A 20241-nucleotide genomic window follows, 5' to 3' on the forward strand; every position below is an offset into this window, starting at 1 on the left:
ATTTGGACTACTCTTGTGGGTCTGAGTTTGTGGACTGGTTATTATCCGGCTGCAGGTACGTTAGACTCTCATTGGTGTCACTGACATTTGGACTACTCTCGTGGGTCTGAGTTTGTGGACTGGTTATTATCCGGCCGCAGGTACGTTAGACTCTCATTGGTGTCACTGACATTTGGACTACTCTCGTGGGTCTGAGTTTGTGGACTGGTTATTATCCGGCTGCAGGTACGTTAGACTCTCATTGGTGTCACTGACATTTGGACTACTCTCGTGGGTCTGAGTTTGTGGACTGGTTATTATCCGGCTGCAGTTACGTTATGCGTGCACGTATGCTTGCGGTTTTACGTCATTTTTTTTAACAACTGCAATTGCATAGTGCTTAGTGCACCTGCGACATAAACGTCAGATCTGGCACTCAGTCACGAATGAAGTCATAATTGTCACAACAATGTTGATACTAACTCACTTGGTGCTGAGCAGAAAGCGGAACAGACCATTTAGTGTGCACTGGTGCAGGTATAATCTTGTCCTGTGTCTTTGGCATAGTGTTTCATTGAGGCAGCATTGTAGAAGTCAGCATTGGGTCTGACTTTCTGCAAGAATAAGAAGATCTTCATGATGTGACTGTAATGTGGAAATCAGTGTTAAAACCCCAAGCGAAGAAACAAACATTGTATGTTGTCAACAAAAGAGACCATTTTTATTTGACTGAAATTATGTTGAAAGCAACGTTAAACTCTAAGTAAACAAACGAACACTAAATCTTGTCAACATATGAGAACTATTGAAATGATTCTACATGGGACTAGACTGACTTTTGACCTTTATTCTCAGATTAGTCTTGCCACCTCTTTTTGTGAACATGTTTCCAAAACTTCCAGGGCCCCATATATGTTAAAATTCATTTTGAAATGTCACCAGATCTATAATACCAGTGAGATGGATAACTTCTGAATCATGGTCATATTAAAGACATTTCTATTGTTTGTTTTTGGTTGGTTGTTTCAGGAGAACCAATGAGACATACCAGTGTATTTCTGACCACACTGGCGCTTGCAACGTCCTCCAGGTGGCACCACTCATCGAGGAGGTCAAACTTTACCTGACAGAAGTGGAGGTGGAGTGTCCTGATGTACAACCACCCCAGCCAGAAAAACCAGACGAGTTGACGGAGCTATACACCTGTACAACAAAGCTGGCAGATGAGCTTTCCGCTGCACTGGAGAACCCCATGGAGGGGCGTGGTGGGTTGTGCGGTCTGATTGCAGAATTCCGTGAGTGTCTAGACAGTATCCCCGCAGGTCAAAGGCTAGAGGTTATAACCGACGAGGTGAACAAACTCATCCCGGCTGTTCAGTGGATTTGGGACAAATTTTGTCAACAAGGTTTGTATTACCTTGGAAATATTTATTACATAATTTACAGTTATAAGAACTCTCCTACATGTCTGACAAGCTGAGGCCTTATAAGATTCTTGGCTTTACAGGCTGCTGTTTTTTGATTTTTTTGGTGGAGGTGAGTGGGAGAGGGGAGGGCTTAAGAGTGCTGTGGGATTGACTACTGCAAGACTGAATTCTGTAAGATTGTGTAACGTATAATTTGTTGTATGCATCAATGCAGTATTACCAAGCTGTAACAAGTACATTATTTGTTTTGAATGTCTTCACATGTCATGATATTGACACCAGACTTGTGTGTATCTTCTTCACGTGCCTTAATATAACCACTACATATAGGTGTATTGTCATCACTTCTTCACATGCCTTAATATAACCACTGCATATAGGTGTATCATCATCACTTCTTCACATCCCTTATTATAAACACTACATATAGGTGTATTGTCATCACTTCTTCACATGCCTTAATATAACCACTACACATTGGTGTATCATCATCACTTGTTCACATGCCTTATTATAACCGCTACATATAGGTGTATCATCATCACTTGTTCACATGCCTTAATATAACCACTACATATAGGTGTATCGTCATCACATGCCTCACATCGTCATCACGTGCCTCACATCGTCATCACTATCACTGTTAAAAGTAATCACTAAAGAACTTAAGAATTACTGAAGTTCCAAAATGCTTTTATATGTGGATTCAGCTACTGTGGACATTTACCTTCAGAACATTTAGCTTGAGCCCTTACTGAATCAATACCCTAATGCTGTGGCCTTTGCTGAAGACAATGAGTCCTTGGCCAGTGAGGTCATGGGTTCAAATCCAGCTCAGTTATCAAGTAACTGGTGAAGAGCTGTGAATTCCTTTTTTCTACCCATAAACCTGACCAGTATCCTGTATGAAGTGCAATATTCTAGAGTGTGGCATAAAAGTCATTTGATCAGTCTAAACATTTGAACATTAAATGCGATTGATTATCATTTTGTGTGTACATCAGATTTTTTGTTTTGGTATTTTCAGTGAATGAAACAGAAAGCCAGAATGTTATTCCTATCAAGCAAGGTAAGAAAAATCAGGGGAAGAAAAAAAAATCACTGTATATCTGGGAATGAACGATGAACATTTGCCTCAAAGTCCGGAGATCTCGGAGTCTTACCAAAGACTTTTAAAATGTTACTAGCTGCTGTCTGGCTTGGTGCTCAACACCGAGAGGTAAGAGCAAGGAAACAGGACTGGTTGGCATGGTGTGAGTATAATGTGACTAGATGAGGCGTCATGTCTGGGTGTCTTTGGCATGATTCTATGGTGGCTGTCTCATTTCACCTATATTAGTGCTGTTCCATTTTTCTGTGGCATACATTGTATATACTGTAAATACTGCATTTTGTTCCATTTTCAGAGCCAGACACCTGTAAGGTGAATCAAGCCAGCCAGTGTGTCAAATCTGAGTTGTATGAGCTGATCGCCTTTGATGTCACACCTTTGGGAGATAGAGCTCTGGTGTGCAGGTATGGTAACCTGTTAGCAGCGTACATGTATGCTCTCAGTTTGTGTACATAAAAACCATTACATCATACATATTTCGTACAACTTTCTGTAATTCTGAAAGCATTTCACATGTATATGCATGGGATATTAATAGTGTAATCTGGAGATTTCCTTTCTGTTTCGGGTGAAATAGGTGTAAGTACCTGAGAAACGATTAGGAGTGAGAAGATGTTGATAAACCGCAGGGGTAATAGGTCATGTGCAAGGAAGAGGTGAAACTGTCCCCTGAACTGGGCTGGGTGTCCTGTCTGGTGTCTGTATACTGAAACTGGGTCAGATGTCCTGTCTGGCATCTGTATACTGAGACTGGGTCAGGTGTCCTGTCTGGCATCTGTATACTGAGACTAGGTCAGGTGTCCAGTCTGGCTTTGACATGATGTTTCAGTGAGGTTGCACATTGAATATGCAGCTGTACGGAGCATCATGCCATAAAGAAACGCTGGCATGATGTGACCATAATATACTGAAAGCTACGTTAATATTAAGCCTCAAACAGCTGGTCATTAACTCTGAATCTGGATATTCAGGATTTGACTGGAATCTTTTTTCAGCTCATACCAGTCCGTGCGCAACTGCGTAACAACATCAGTCTACTCTTGCTCAGGCCAGCGGAAAAGTTCCTTCAGGGAGGTCATTGATTGGCTGGACGTTATACGAAAGGTTCGCTGTGAAGTGAAATGCGTTGTGGAAGAGGTACGCCAGTGTTCTGTTGATTTTGAGACGCTGGTCAATGCGACAGGAACCATCACACCGTCAGCATCAGCTGAAATATGTCCGTAAGTCAAACCCCGTTATAGATAGAGAGGGAAAAGGAAATGTGATGGATAGGGACAGGGATGGTTTTGTCAACAGATAAGAACTTCTCAATCTACGGCTCTTAGAACCATAGAACATACATACTTCAACATTCAAAGTATTCATTGTCAAAATTGTATCCATTGTCAAAACAGTATTCATATTTAGAATTCAGTGTACTCATCTCAAATTGATAAGTGATAATTCTAAGTATTCACTTCTCAAAATTATCTTCTCAAAGAGTATCTTCTATCAAAATTCCAATAATTCTCCACTTTCAAATATTTAAAGTGTTATCAAACTTTATCAACTGTCAGAAGTGAAGAGTGATATAACATGATAGAAACTACAAATTTCTGGAACATTGTTTGTATTAAGTTGGCTTTATTTAAGAAACAGGTATACTTTTGTTCAGACTTTTTTGTTCCAGAATCGTGCTAAACACTAGATAACCTCATTTGTGAGTACAAAGCACTGCTTATGTGGTACTGAGAGTATAGGCGTCAGCATCCAATAGCAGGGAAAGCTATGTTAAACAAAATGTTAGGGGTGGTATCTCAAAAAGTAGTGTGTTTATCAAGCTCATGATTTGCACACATTTAGAGCACAATAGCATGAGGGGGATATTCCATCATTGATTCAGTGTGTGCATGTTAAATACCCTAAATTCCTGGCTTAGTGTATTGTGCATAAGAATCATTGTTACATAAAATGTCATGGGTGGTATCTCAAACAGTACAGCATGTATTGACCTGAAGTTTTACATGCATGTACAGCACAATGACACAAGGGAAATGTTTCATTGTTGATGCTCTGTGTGTATATTAATTACCGTAAATTATCAAATTCACACTTTCAGTACATGGTGTATTGAGATGAAGTTGTGCAGTCATGTTCCCCCTACAGGCGAGCTGCTTGGTAGTCTTGATACCATTTCTGAGTTTTTTCAATATTTTGTTTTACAATCTGTTGTATATATGTTTTCTGCAGGGCTTATGAAGTGGCTGTTGACTGTGTGCGGACAAGCGGGTTCACCTGTGAAGATTCTGTCACCCCCATAGTTTCGGAGGCTGAGAAAAACATTGATGTTGTCTTGGGCACACTCGGTGACCTCTGTACACCAGTCCTCTGCCAGATCAGGCAGGCTCAAGGCTGTCTGACACAGTTGAAGTCATTGACGGATGTGTGCCTGTGAGTGGAGTGTTTTGGTGTTTTTGGGGTGACTTGTGAAAGAATGCAACTATGATCATTTATGGTAAATTCTCACACCAGGAATTTTAGAGATTTCCCTACTTGTTCCCAGGACCTTGTTGGCAGTTCGTGGTAAATGATGTTCTCGTGTAGCCTTACATGAAGTTTGGAGGGGATTATTTACCTTCCACCAACATGACAGATATATCACGCTTGGAAAATTTATTTATATATTTGATTGTTGTTCTATGCCATACTCAAGAATATTTCATTTATACAATGGCAAGGCAGCATTATGGTTGGAGAAAACAGGGCAGGGTTTAGGAGGAAGCCCACTACCATCCACAGGTTGCTGCAAGACCTACCCATGAATGACTAAAGTAGATACACATGGAAAAACTCACCTGTATAACACTCCAATGTTTCACTGGGCACACTGGTTTCCTCCACTTATCACATACCTGTTGCCATCGTCATGATCGTATGAAAGTTTTGATAAGTATGGCATTAAACATCAGCCAAAGAAATAGTGCAAATGGACAAATAGAAATGAAACAGTTATGCCAATGCACACTGTTATTCATCCGCAGAGGTATCACGGAGGCCCGCATTTGTGTGGCGGGTCACACTCGGGAATGTGCTGGGTCAGCTTTGATAGAAGTATCGAACATCCTCAGTGAAATACAAGGGATTCAAACAGATAACTGCTTTGAGACACCAGTCAGAAACCTCACCACGTGCTTCGCTGAATACAGCACCGTTGTGGAGCAGATCCTGAACGCTGCGGGCACTAGCCGTGTACAACGCTTGTGTGCCGTCAGACAAACAAAACTGGCGTGCATAAATACAGAGCTGTCAGTAGTCTTCTTGAAAAACATGGAGTTTGCAACCATCCTACAAGAAATTTTCGTGCAAGGCGAAACTTTTGTCCAAAAAGTTTGTAGTGCAACAGGTGAGGTGTTTGGTTTCAGGGCGATTTTCTTCATGTAAATACTTTATTAGTTATGAAGAAGGACAGAATTTCTTCATGACGTATAATTGTTATGTTCCAAACTTTGTAATTCATGATATGTATTTTTTTGTCTTGTATGCAGGCCAGCAAGTTTTGTCATAATTTACATCTCCCTTACCCCTTTAAGGTGTACTGGAGATATACTTGAGGTATTTGTGGAGTGTAGCATTGGGGTGTAGCATATCTGAACCAAGGTGTGTCTAAGGTATACTTAAGGTGTATGTGAGGTGTATAGAAGATGTATGTGAGGTACTGCCAGTTATGCAAATTAGTACCTCAAGTTTACCTGTGGTACACTTCAGTGGAGGTGTACCCTGTAAATATTAGGTAAAAAGTATGATGTTTGAGGTGTATCTGAGGTACAACTGAGGTATAGCTGAGGTATATGCTTATAAGCAGGGTGGATGTACACTGTTTTCACTTTTATTTCGATAGAAAATAAGCTTGGAACACTTAAATATTAGCTGTATAAATTATAGATAAATTTAAGTAAGTTTGTTAGTCCATGCTGCTCTTTGTTTACAGTATCTGTAAATCTGAGTTGACTAACAACAACAACAATGGATATACATTTATATGAGGCTTTCTAGCTGCTTGATCAAAATATAGTGCTGCTCCTTTTCTATGCCCTTTAGAACTGTTCATGTGCCTAAACATGTTACAAATTCTGTCCCAGGAAGCATCGTTCAATGCATATATATATGTACATCGTTCAGGGCGGCCATCTTGGAATAATCATGGGGAAATATATCCATGCTCTGTGATTGGTCAATATTTGCACACTGAATTGCAAGTCAGTATAGGGTAAGACAAAGGCTTAGATGTATTTAGTAAACATCTTTGTTTTGCACAAAAATATTTGTAATTTTGTACCCACCATTTTGTCTGAAGTAAAGTGTAAATCTGATCTTTTGTTTTAAAACTTCAAAAAAGTGGCTGAGGTGTAGCTGGGGTACATGCGCACTAAATTATAATCAAAAACTGGCAAAGTTTCTAAGGTATACCTGGGGTACATCTTCTGAGTGTGGATTTTTTTTCAAGGTTCCTGAGGTACATTATTATGTGTTCAAAAACCACTCAAAAACTGTCAAAGATTTTGAGGTGTACCTGTGGTATGTCATTCGCTTTTGTTTAACTTTTTAAATATTTTTTAGCGTTCCTGAGATACATCTGAGGCATAGGCATATGGCTGGGGCGTACTTGAGGTAGAGTACACCTCAGATAATATAGATGGGGTGTCATCTATACCTCACACTGAGGTGTACACCTCATGTCTGTAAGGGTTACTGCTTTTAAATGCATTGAAAAAATGTGATAGCTATACTTTCATATGCCCAGACGAAATAAGTTTTTATAGGTTCATGCAGTTGTTGTAGCGTTTTTGTTGCTGATGTTATAGTGTTTTTGTTGCTGATGTTGTAGTGCTTTTGTTACTGATGTTGTAGTGTTTTTGTTGCCGATGTTGTAGTGCTACCTGTGCTCACAGAGTGTACTGTTAAACACTTGCTCCAGTGTACAGATGGATTCCTGAGTTACCTGGCCACTGACGACACACCAGATTATTCGGACCACTGCAGGTAGGTACACTAAGGCTGACATAAAGACCAAACCAAACCTAAACACCTAAACACCTAAACACCCATAACACACATACAAAGTGTAACTTGGAAACACCTATAACTATACAGGAATGAACTTGTTATCCATGTATGTATGTGTGACCTGTAATTTTCTTCCCAATTGTTCACACTTAATGGGTGTAATGCTGAGTAATGTGGAGTTCTGTTCAAATTCTGTATCAAGGATCTAAAAATACTATTGCCAGCACATGATCTCCCTCAGAAAATATGAGTATTATTATTATTATCATTATTGTTAGACAGTGATCATGTCCCAAACGTTTTCACGGGACACACGCGATCAACATGCTGGGTTTGTTCTCAAAATGTACATCCTACAGGTCTCTGTAAGATCTACATAATGACAATAAAACAAGCTATGACACAAAATACAGCCTTCAGAGTTTAATGGCAGAAAAACAGTTCTGTATGAAGATTTTCAACCAGTTAGGGCCCTATATAGGAAGGTCTGCTGGCAACTTGCAAATGGCCAAGGGTTTCTCTCTGGCTCTATCCAGCCACCTCCCACCATAATTTTGGCCACCATCGTATGAGCGAAATATTCTTGACGCCAACCAAATAAACAACTAAATAAATTAAATGATTAGACTAAAGCCTGCATTACTTTATATTTTCAGAGAAACTGTGACCTTGTCCACTTGTGTCAACAACCTGCCCCTGACCTGTATTGGTCAGACATTGGCAGTGGTTTCCCAGGTCATGGTTGCTGTGAATACGGTGCAACAGTTTTGCGATCTTTGCGATGACGTGGCACTGTACGGATGCATTGCGACTGCCAATGCACTCATGAAGACAGATTCAGCGTGCAGGTACGTGGTGGGGTAGTCATTGCATATGGTTTAGGATCTTTAGAAAATTGCAACGGACTATTTGTTGCAGACTTCGTAGATCAAAATGGTCTACATACAGTACCTGTTTGACACGCTTGGGAAAGTTTGTCAGTAATCTTGGGCACTCCTATTTCCTCCACCCCATGAAGTTGACTGCCATGGTGAAAGAGTAAAATCCTTTGAATATGGTGACAAACAACAGGAAATAAGTACAGGAAACAGCACTGAATTGTTAAATGTCACATACAAGGCACTTCACTTGCCTGTGGCAGTGAAATGAGAAGGTGTTGAGAAGTCAAGAATGGTTGATATTCTGAGAACTGTACTTGATGACATCAGATTTTGTAACTTGTGAGCAAATTTTCAGATTTACATCAACTACCGCGTAATTTTGACAATATAGTCACCTCCATCTCTGTGTGATCAAAGCCTTTAGGTGCAAGGAAAATGGAAAATGGTCTCGAAATGGGACACATTTGGTTAGGCACACCTGGGTGTCATACCATGAAGCTCAAAGGAACATCATGGAAGGAGGGGCCAGATGAATGTGTAGTGATTGGTGTACCTAGCCTCAATTTTGTATTTTAAATTAGTGGAGTATCTCTGTGTTGATTTTCATGTTAATTTGTGACACAAGACACATTTGTTTAACATAATTTTGAATATAATTTTTTTTCTTAAAGGCTGACTCATCATGATATAAATGCTGTGTTCTGTTTGGTGTTTGAACTTCCAGGGCTGTAGACGAGGCAGAAAGATGTATCACAGAGCACTCAGGCAACTGTAGTGCGTCATTTATCGCAAATCGCCGCTCGGACGTGGACAACCTTCGCTCACAGATTAAGTGCCTTCCTGATAATCCCTGTACTGTATCGCTTGACTGTGTAACTGCCATATTAAAGCAGCTCTCTTTGTTGTCCAGACGAGAGAAGTGCGAGTAAGTTTTAATGACCTCCCAGGGTCACATTATGTGTCACATTCTTTATTGTGTACAGCCAGTAATTTTCTTATTAAAGGTAAAGACCACTCTAAAATGAAGTATGCATCAGATGAAAGACCATTAAAAACTGTCCAGCAAAATAGTTGGATTTATTCTTTACAATTTGTTGAACTTAGTAAAACGCATTGGAGTATTTTATTCTATGGTGGCCTTTTATGTCTACAATGGGACCATGTAAGTCACATCAGGTTTATTCTACTTAACACACATTAGACTGCTACATTTCATCATTCAAAATGCATTCACACACAGATCTATGAATGTATTCACTGATTTGACCTTGAAACAAATTATTTCAGGCAAAAAATATAGATATGACATAATTGATACCTTCCAGGTCACAACAGACCACCGTAGAATCTGATCTTTTTACACAATTTTACTTGGTTAAAAACATTCAAAAAAAATAAATCCAACTGTTTTGTTGGATAGTTTTTAAAGGTCTTTCATCTCATATATACTTCTTTTTAGAGTGGTCTTTACCTTTAAATGTTGTTTGAGGTTTGTTTGGAAGGTAGGATGTCGGACATCCCTCTGGAGAAATGTGGATATCAGCATGACAAGTAATATTTCCTAACCTATATTTGACTCTAAGTAGGGAGTTGTTTTGGACATATGTTTATGTCCAGATTACCATGCGCAATATTCTTCAGTTGTCAAGTCGCTTTCACACATTGTGATTTGTAATATTAATTTGTCCAATGTAGCTTTTTAAATGAAAATTCTATGCACTTTGCAGAATTCAAGTACTTGCACTGTTTGATTGCAGTTCCATAAAATAGTTCTTGTCAAAGTCGATTTCAACAAGTGAATTATTCATGAACACGGCCTCTATAAACTGGTATTCTTGTAAGTGTGCATAGACTGATATTCTTGTAAGTGTACATAGACTGGTATTCTTGTAAGTGTCTCTAGACTGGTATTCTTGTAAGTGTCTTTAGACTGGTATTAATGTAAGTGTCTCTAGACTGGTATTCTTGTAAGTGTCCATAGACTGGTATTCTTGTAAGTGTGCATAGACTGGTATTCTTGTAAGTGTGCATAGACTGGTATTCTTGTAAGTGTCTCTAGACTGGTATTCTTGTAAGTGTCTTTAGACTGGTATTAATGTAAGTGTCTCTAGACTGGTATTCTTGTAAGTGTCCATAGACTGGTATTCTTGTAAGTGTCTATAGACTGATATTCTTGTAAGTGTCCATAGACTGGTATTCTTGTAAGTGTCTATAGACTGGTATTCTTGTAAGTGTCTATAGACTGGTATTCTTGTAAGTGTCCATAGACTGGTATTCTTGTAAGTGTCCATAGACTGGTATTCTTGTAAGTGTCTATAGACTGGTATTCTTGTAAGTGTCCATAGACTGGTATTCTTGTAAGTGTCTATAAACTGGTATTCTTGTAAGTGTCCATAGACTGGTATTCTTGTAAGTGTGCATAGACTGGTATTCTTGTAAGTGTCTCTAGACTGGTATTCTTGTAAGTGTCTCTGGACTGGTATTCTTGTAAGTGTCTATAGACTGGTATTCTTGTAAGTGTCCATAGACTGGTATTCTTGTAAGTGTCTTTAGACTGGTATTCTTGTAAGTGTCTCTAGACTGGTATTCTTGTAAGTGTCTATAGACTGGTATTCTTGTAAGTGTGCATAGACTGGTATACTTGTAAGTGTCTATAGACTGGTATTCTTGTAAGTGTGCATAGACTGGTATTCTTGTAAGTGTCTATAGACTGGTATTCTTGTAAGTGTCTATAGACTGATATTCTTGTAAGTGTCTATAGACTGGTATTCTTGTAAGTGTCCATTGACTGGTATTCTTGTAAGTGTCTTTAGACTGGTATTCTTGTAAGTGTCCATTGACTGGTATTCTTGTAAGTGTCTATAGACTGGTATTCTTGTAAGTGTCCATAGACTGGTATTCTTGTAAGTGTCTTTAGACTGGTATTCTTGTAAGTGTCTCTAGACTGGTATTCTTGTAAGTGTACATAGACTGGTATTCTTGTAAGTGTCTATAGACTGATATTCTTGTAAGTGTCTATAGGCTGGTATTCTTGTAAGTGTCCATTGACTGGTATTCTTGTGTCTATAGACTGGTATTCTTGTAAGTGTCCATAGACTGGTATTCTTGTAAGTGTCTTTAGACTGGTATTCTTGTAAGTGTCTCTAGACTGGTATTCTTGTAAGTGTCCATAGACTGGTATTAATGTAAGTGTGCATAGACTGGTATTCTTGTAAGTGTGCATAGACTGGTATTCTTGTAAGTGTCTATAGACTGGTATTCTTGTAAGTGCCCATTGACTGGCATTCTTGTAAGTGTCTTTAGACTGGTATTAATGTAAGTGTCTCTAGACTGGTATTCTTGTAAGTGTCCATAGACTGGTATTCTTGTAAGTGTGCATAGACTGGTATTCTTGTAAGTGTGCATAGACTGGTATTCTTTTAAGTGTGCATAGACTGGTATTCTTGTAAGTGTCTTTAGACTGGTATTAATGTAAGTGTCTCTAGACTGGTATTCTTGTAAGTGTGCATAGACTGGTATTCTTGTAAGTGTGCATAGACTGGTATTCTTGTAAGTGTCTCTAGACTGGTATTCTTGTAAGTGTCTATAGACTGGTATTCTCATAAGTGTCCATTGACTGGTATTCTTGTAAGTTTGCTTAGACTGGTATTTTTGTCAGTATGTATAGACTGATATTCTTTGTCAGTGTTGTCTGACTGTTTTCTTGTTTGTTCATCACATCATCAGCGCAGTGGTGAGAGCAGAGGCGTGTGTCGAATCTTTGGATATACTGCAGTGTAAAGTGGGGGTGAGAGAGGACATAGAGGGCACTCTGATGCCCATCAGGGGGGCAGTGGACGACTGTAACATTCCCCACTGTCAGGTAATAGTGTGTGAATTTATTTGTTTATTTATTTCAGTGATGTCTTTCACCATGCGTAGACAGTGAACTTCTAACACCTAGGCTGATTCCACAAAACGGTTTATGACTCAAGTCAAGATTTCGGTAGATCCAGGATCAATCCTGGGTTGAGTCACACCTAAAAAGAGGAAGTTGTAACTTCCTTGCTTGGCGTTCAGCATGAAGGAGATAGTGCAACGATTAGTTGACCCATATCAGTATAATGGCTCAGGCGGGGCGGCTTAGTTGCCTTCGGTAAGCCGTCTGAGTGAAGCAGCACTAGAATCAGAGAGCGGTGGAAATCCGTCCTGCAACAAGGAGGCACATTACATGCACTCTAAAGATTCCTTCGCCGTTATATGACTGAAAAATTGTTAAGTACAACGTTAAACCACAAGCACTCACTCACTCAAGTCAAGATTTGAAATTACGATCTTTTTCAGCTTTAGAAATCAAAATTTTGGCCACCTCATCAATATTATTGATGTCACAATTTCAACTTCAACTCCCAGAACCACTGGACCATGGAGGCTCCCGTAGAGTATATTCATTGGGTACTGTAGAACACAGATTCATGCCAGCACACCAGAACTAATCATTCTTCCATGGATTTAATTTTTTTATATATTTGATGATTGTTTAACTCAATACTCAAGACTATTCCACATATACCATGGCTGAGAGTATTGTGGGTGGAAAAGACTGCAATGCCAGGGGTAAACCACCAACCTTTGGCTAGTAACTGGCAGACTTTTCCTTGGTGTGACATACACATATGATGACATATTATCGGTGGGAGACAAGTTGGCTTTATTGAGGGATCGTATCAAGCAGTTTGTATTAGTTTGTATGTCAGAGCACTTGCGACATCAAGGTAGTTCTCCAAATGATCGGCCAACTTGAAGCTGTAGTTAAAATTAGTAAGCGGTGGATTTGAACCTGAGACCTCTTGGTAACCCTGATAGACACAGCTTAGCTGGAGACAGAGGTCTTAATTCAAATTTATCATTTATCAGTAATGTTTGTCTTTTTTTACAGCTGGATATTGATCAGAACAAGTATGTAAATGAGGGAGAGACGCGTATCATGGACATTATGTGCACTGAAGACCCTTCACTGTACTGTGACCAAGATGGCGCCACTTGCAGCTTTGAGATAACCATTTCATTTGCTCAGACCTCAGGAACAACACCAAGGTAGTGGTAATCCTTAAAGGCAAAGAAAACACTAACATGAATTATATGTCAGATGAAAGACCATGAAAAACATTCTGATGTTTTAAAATTGCGTACTTGTTTGGAAAAATTCTTCAAAAATATATCGAGCTATTTTCATGGACATTGTTTAATGATCTTTCACCTGATAAGCACTTCATTTCAGTGTTTTCTGTGCCAGTAATAATTTCCTCCAAATAAGAACGGTAACAATTGTCTTGTTTCAGTGATCCACTCATGAGTAAATCTTGAGAACAATTGGAATTTGAACACTTATGGCCTTATTGAAATCTTTTTATGTTTTAGTTTAACCGTTACATTTTGAATTTTTTTTTTTGTTTTGAATACACTGTCTGAAAGGTAGCAAAACTGCAGGTTTTGGAAGTGCAGCATATATTTATGCTTAATGTTAAAAAGAAACAGATGATTGTAACTGCCCACATTCTATAAGAAAAATTTCTTGTATACGTATTTAGAGATTTGTGTGAAAAAAAGGCTTTTGAGCTCAACTGATTTTTCCGTAGCCAGAGTAATGGTGAGTTCAAATCCAGCTTCGACAGGTTCAGAATTGGCTTTGTTAGATACCTGACAATTAAAGGCTGTATGGTGAATTTTTTCTGGGCTCTTCTCTGGACTTGTCGAAGGTCATTAGTTCAATTACCCTAATCACTCCTGTTTAAGTGAAAAGCTCTTTAGTACATTAAGCAATAATGGGGTATCGGCAGATTTTCCTCCAACAAAAGGTGGCACGAGTGTGACAAAGAACTTGCATGTCACAAGTCCTTTGTTGCATGACATGGAACATGTTGGGTTTGATCTGTGATGCATTTGGTCTATCCACTGTGACGTCACGCTGTTGGCACTTCAGTTGAATGCCAGCATCACTGAAAAGATGTAATATGTCCCTCTTCGGACTTCTGCCGAAATCCCATTATATGAATAAATAATATGAGTAAATTTGAATATTCCATTTTAAGCTAATCAGGAATAGTGTTTGTTTATATTTGCAGCTGTTCTGACGGAAGTTTCATACCTCAGTTAGTTGTCGGTAACCATGACAACTTGTCTGGGACCAGCTTCTGCGGTGTAGTTGTGGACGGCAGTAACTGGAATGAGACACTCTCTATACCCATCACAGCCGTATCGGATGGAAAGTTTGATGGCCAACAAGAATGGAGGGTTGCCTTGATGATGACAAAGTCGTATTCTGTCTCCAGCATAGCAGATTACTCAGTGCAGTTTGCTTCTTTTGATGTGAGAATTTAGTTGTTTTTTTTTAGAATACATTAGGGCTAATCTTTCATGCAGTTAAAGAGCTACACTGGTGTCTAACCTGAATGTCTGTGACCAAGGTGAAATGATAAGGATCCCTTTCCTAAATTGCTAAAAAAAATTGCACTGTATTAGAGAGGCTGTTATCAGTTTTAGAGGATAATAGAAAAACAAAAGTTGCCTGTTGCTTCCAAGTTTGCCTGGTTTTGACGTCATGCAAGAACACTTGACATTTCCTATTGATGGCGTATTGTCACAAATGTGGTCATGCTTCAAATGAGCATGATGTCATTCCAGCAGAACTACTACCTTATTGTAATGAATAGGCCTACTGTTATGTTACATCAGGGAAATTTTACAGAAACTGCAGAGGATCTTGTTTTCATGACGCTTCACTTTTAGGCGCTAAATAGTGTTACACTTTTTAAAATCTCTGTTCCATACGGTATTTGTGATTTTTAATGTGTCCACCTGCTTTCTCTTGGGACTGAAGTTGCACTTATATGTTAATTAAGTCAGACAACCAAATGTCACTTGCAGCCTGTAACAGTGTACACGTTATAGGAATGTTTTTCAGTGAAATCATTACCAGTATTTATCATCCTTGGAGAGATACCGCTTTCCTACTTATCTGCGGTGTTGAGCTGTGCATGACATGTAGATGAAGTACTCTGTGGTTTATGGGGCTTGCCTTATTTATTTATTTATTTATGTATTTATTTTTTTCATGGTGCATATATTACACCATACTGGTACTCAAGAATATTTCACTTACATGGTTGTGTCCAGCACAGTGATGAGAGGAGACAGGGCAAAGCGGGATCACACACGGGTTGGCTTGCTTTAATATGATAGTATTACACTGTAATATTTGCTGTGTCATGTTGTTGTTGTTGCAGGTCACTGTGCTGGACATGGATCGCAGTGTTTCCACCTGTTCTGTCATTGCAGATCCTCATATCAACAGTTTTGATGGCTGGTGAGTATACACCATTACCATGCCAAATACTGTTTCAAAGTCTGTAATACATGAAAAGTTAAAGGTGGAGAAAACATAAAAGTTACATAAAATATTTTTTTCGATTTTTCTTCAAAGAGGAAAGACACTTGAAAGTCATTTTTGTATGGTGGGTATTTGGGACCATCTTTTGGTATGTAAACTCTTTGTGTAGTAAATGTTTTAAATGAGAATATAAATCATACCTTTCTTGAAATTTTTAATGACAAAATTGAGAAGGAAAATTTTATGTCTATAACAATGATATAATGTATTATATATTTATTTATTATTTGATTGGTGTTTTTACTCAAGAATATTTCACTTACACGACGGCGGCCAGCATTATGGTGGTGGAAAACCAACGACCATCCACAGGTTGGTGACAGACCTTCCCACGTACGGCTGGAGAGGAAGTGATATAATGAAAGGGGTTACTGACATCACCACATTGACCGTAACTTCAGCCATATTGTGGCAGAGTATGTCAGAAATGGTTATTAGTAATTCGTCTACTGTTGACGTGAATGTATGATGTTTATTTGCAGGTATCTCAGCGTTTACCTAGAAGGTGAATTTGTGCTAGCCAGGCATGGATCAGGAAGCTACGAGGTACTGTCTCTGTTTCCTAACAACCTCACTTATATACATATATACAATATGTGTGACACCGGTGTCACCATCGGTGTCAGCGTTGGTGTCCGCTTGAGCTTTTTTTATTAGCTGCTATACAATGGGCTCTCATACACTTTACTTGAATTGAATGTTAAGCTTTTAGTTGTGTTATGGGCTCTCATGTATGGACTGAAGGTTTAAGTTTAGCTGTCTAATCTGGAGAATGGTGTGTAAATGTAACTCTGATGGAAGGCTAAGGCTTTTTTTTAACTCCCTAGTCTAAGATCTGGTGTCTAATTCTACACTCCGATGTAAGGTTAAAGGATTAATGTCCAGATTTCTTATTTATTTATAATGAGCTACCCCTGTGTATATTGTTAAATTGAGTGTAAAAAAGTACTGAAAAAGGGTGCATTTATCAGAGTAAATATGGCAGTTCAAGTCACTACATGATGAGGCTGGTTTTGTGCATTAGTTTCCACTAACGCTCGGTAGTCTCTGCCGAATTACATCATAGAAGTCCAACCTTCACGAGCTGTGAGAGCTTTGCCATTTAGTTCAGTGTTAAAAAAGCTGCAAGAGTCACAGCAGCCATATCAAATTTCTCCACAAAATGGTTTACTGCTCTGCATGCAGTTGTAAAGACAGGTCGTCGAAGGACCCTGGAGTTTGGTTTTTCAAGTTTCCAGACGATTTAGCCCTCAGGAAGGCGGTAATTTACAGCACAAGACGAAAGGATTTTGTACCCATCAAACATGGCCGTATCTGTTCTAGCCATTTACAGCTGAAAGCTACAGGAGGGATGGAGCTGAATTTCCACAATGGCATCTGCATACAGTAGTTATAAAATACTATGAACAGAACTGAAAACTGATAAATAGCTGATGTCTGTACACTAACGCAGACGCCCACCTCGTACATGTGCGTTTATTTATATTGTACACGACTAAATAGGCAGAAGTTTTTCGGAATGCTAACAATAACATGTACCGGTACTTGTCGTCACGTATTCGTATGAGTTTAGAATCCCTCGGGAATAGATTGATATTTACTGTGAAGCCAGAGGGAAAGAATAGTAAATAAATAGTAAGTCTTAAGATAAACACATGTTTATGTGTGTTCCAAGGTTATTTAGGTCAGCTAGACTTGGATTGGCCATCTATTATGTTACCTGCCGAACAGTACAGGGCAACCAGCTGGAGATGGGCTAAGGCAGTAAATCTATTGTTCTTGATGGATTTAAAGTCATTATTACTTTTCTTGGAAGCCCTCCAAGTAACATACTGTTTAAACAAGTTATAATCTTTATATTTATGACCAGTAGCTAAATTTGAACACTAATCCTTTAAGCTTTTCTGAGTTCCTGTGCATCAGGATATATGGAATGAAAGTTAAGTTTTTTAGCTCTGCAGTAAGGAGAGGTATTGTGAGGGGAGGGAAAGTGTTGGTGTTGGTGTCCAGTTAAGTTTTTTTCACCTCATGTATAATGGGGTCTCATACATATTGCTTGAAATTAACTTTTTAATCTATTTACTTCAGAAAGCATATATCAGTACTTTTGATGACATGGACCAGAACTGTAATATTTTTACATGTAGCATGGACTTGAAAGGTAACTTCATTAGTTTCTACAGTTTTTGTCATGGGAATTGTTATTCAATCAGAAGGTGTGATGATGATATGTGGGGGTCAAAAACAATAAAATTGTACAGACGAGCTAGAATAGACTTCTTACAGCGCATGTGCAGCTCCTTATGCTCACCTTACATCACTGCCACCTCTGGGCAGACTTGTCATTGAGAGCCAGTGCCACACAGGTAGGGTTGCTTTGACTGTTTAATCAGCATTCATCAGCAAAATTTTTCCAGGTGTTGGTTGGAGACATATTTTACACTTACACATTAGTCAAAGGGAATGGATATGTGTAAAGTATTTAATACTGTTAGAGACAAAGGATGAGACAGAGTTTATGTGTTTTCTGACATCACTTCCTGTCCTATCACCGTGACCCGAGTGACCTCAGCATTGTTGAAGGTTTCTGTACAGATTTTGCTAATGGTGGCAGAGATGTAAAGTGAACAGAGAGAATGGCGCATGGTGCTGTTAGGAGCATCGAGTGTGCTACCCACTAGTCATTCACGTGTGAGATAAAATTGTTTTGCAGGTCCATGGCTGGTTCCAGTCGTGTGGAGGTGATGGATCCTGCACCTGTGCTGTTGCGGTGCGCTCGGGGGATGATGTGCTAGTCATTGACAGTTGTGACCGCCCTGATGGATCAGAGCTCCCCCTGGAGGCTACCTTATACAAAAATGGGGAGTTAACTCCGGGCACTGTCATTACCTCAGACAATGAAGGCAGAGTGCACAAGGTCAGTTTATATGTCATGTATGCTGCTTTCTTGGCAAATCGTTCAGTCTTAAACACCAATAAAATATATATAAAGAAATCATTGTGGACCTAAGGTGATTGATTGAGTTCAACGATTACAAAACAGATGTTTCTCTTAGTGTCTCTGAGCTAAACAAATACCTTGTTGAGTGGTCTAAAGCAGTCTAGTACAAGGTGAAAGGAATATTCAAATGGAAATGGGTTTAAATCTTACCTTTAGCAACTATAACCAGCATGAGAGGATATTGTTTGAAAGGATGTCTCTATTTGATATATATCACTGACAGCGGGGTAGACTTGAGTTTGTGTGCCTCAGTTCCAACATAAGGATCACATGTGAGAAACTTTGGCCATTCAGTAGTTCTGGTTTTACACCAGGAACTCGGATTTCCTCTGTCCATACAAGGTGGATATTGTATTTTATATGGTAGTATTCAGGGCCATATGTAGAAAAAACTTGAAGGGTCTGACCCCAAACTTTAAAGGTGACATTGTGACAGCGTGCATAAAGAAATTTTATGGAATGAAACAGAATGACACTTTTTGAGAGCTTCTTAATCTGTGAATGAAAGAAATTTGTATAAAACCTTAACTTTTTGTTGGTAAATCATTATATTTACATGTACTTGTTAGTTTTAATACAGCTTGATTACATGTAGTTTGGTGCATGCTGAAACGTTTTCCAGAACTAAAATGGCTATAGATATGGCTCTGGTATTATATACATTAACCACCAGTCAATCAGTCAATCAGTCTGATGTGACTGTAAAGCCATTTTTATTCTGGACTGAGATCTGGTCTGTATGCGTTAACATTTTGCAGGTCACACTACCCAGTGGGACACACATTGTGATTGAGGTGACCTCTAGGAAATACCTGAATGTTTGGATTCGGGCCTCACCTTCTGATTGGTCATCCACAAGAGGTGAGAGGTTATAGAACATGCTCTAAAAAGAGGGTAGAAGATTCTGGTACGTGTATGAATGATATATGGGAAATTTTCAATTAATGTATAAAGACACTGGAATGGGGAGCATTGTCTACCAAAAACAAGTGGATCCAAGCTATGTAGTTCTTTTCTTTAATCTGTTGATGTATTGTTTAATTATCGTGGGTTTTCGGGAGCCCATTTTGCTCCTGCCATATTAAAGACGGTTATCATGTAAGTGAAAAATTCTTTAAAAAAGCATTCCGAATGAATAAATAAAGCAAAGGGGTAATTCACAAGCACTGTAGCATAACATCCAAGAATGATGTGTTTTTTTTTCACAGCCTGGCCTGGCTTGAAAATAGATAATGCCCAATGGACTTGTGATGGCAGAAGCCATCTGCTACATTGCACCGTATATAATTGAAGATTTCAAAATATTAGGTTGGTTAGTGCAGTAGCGCAGCGTGATGACCCAGCAGTCTCTCACCAATGCGGTCGCTGAG

General features: G+C 39.0%; 2 protein-coding genes across 2 annotated transcripts in view; both read left to right on the forward strand.

Annotated features, from left to right (window-relative positions):
* LOC135476425 (uncharacterized) overlaps positions 1–2525 on the forward strand; it is a 40510-nt gene extending 37985 nt beyond the window's left edge. Inside the window, exons 33-34 of the mRNA XM_064756452.1 lie at positions 1009–1385; positions 2434–2525. Of these exons, the coding sequence (XP_064612522.1) occupies positions 1009–1385; positions 2434–2525 (469 nt within the window). The remainder of the gene's footprint in view (positions 1–1008; positions 1386–2433) is intronic.
* A 1711-nt stretch (positions 2526–4236) lies between these two features.
* LOC135476426 (uncharacterized) overlaps positions 4237–20241 on the forward strand; it is a 58229-nt gene continuing 42224 nt past the window's right edge. The window contains exons 1-13 of the mRNA XM_064756453.1: positions 4237–4241; positions 4747–4947; positions 5538–5899; positions 7428–7536; positions 8217–8408; positions 9166–9366; positions 12168–12303; positions 13360–13517; positions 14546–14789; positions 15707–15786; positions 16353–16416; positions 18584–18787; positions 19630–19732. Coding sequence (XP_064612523.1) covers positions 4237–4241; positions 4747–4947; positions 5538–5899; positions 7428–7536; positions 8217–8408; positions 9166–9366; positions 12168–12303; positions 13360–13517; positions 14546–14789; positions 15707–15786; positions 16353–16416; positions 18584–18787; positions 19630–19732 — 2059 coding nt within the window. The remainder of the gene's footprint in view (positions 4242–4746; positions 4948–5537; positions 5900–7427; positions 7537–8216; positions 8409–9165; positions 9367–12167; positions 12304–13359; positions 13518–14545; positions 14790–15706; positions 15787–16352; positions 16417–18583; positions 18788–19629; positions 19733–20241) is intronic.

Source organism: Liolophura sinensis, chromosome 10 (assembly GCF_032854445.1).
Source record: "Liolophura sinensis isolate JHLJ2023 chromosome 10, CUHK_Ljap_v2, whole genome shotgun sequence".
Classification (NCBI taxonomy): Eukaryota; Metazoa; Mollusca; class Polyplacophora; order Chitonida; family Chitonidae; genus Liolophura; species Liolophura sinensis.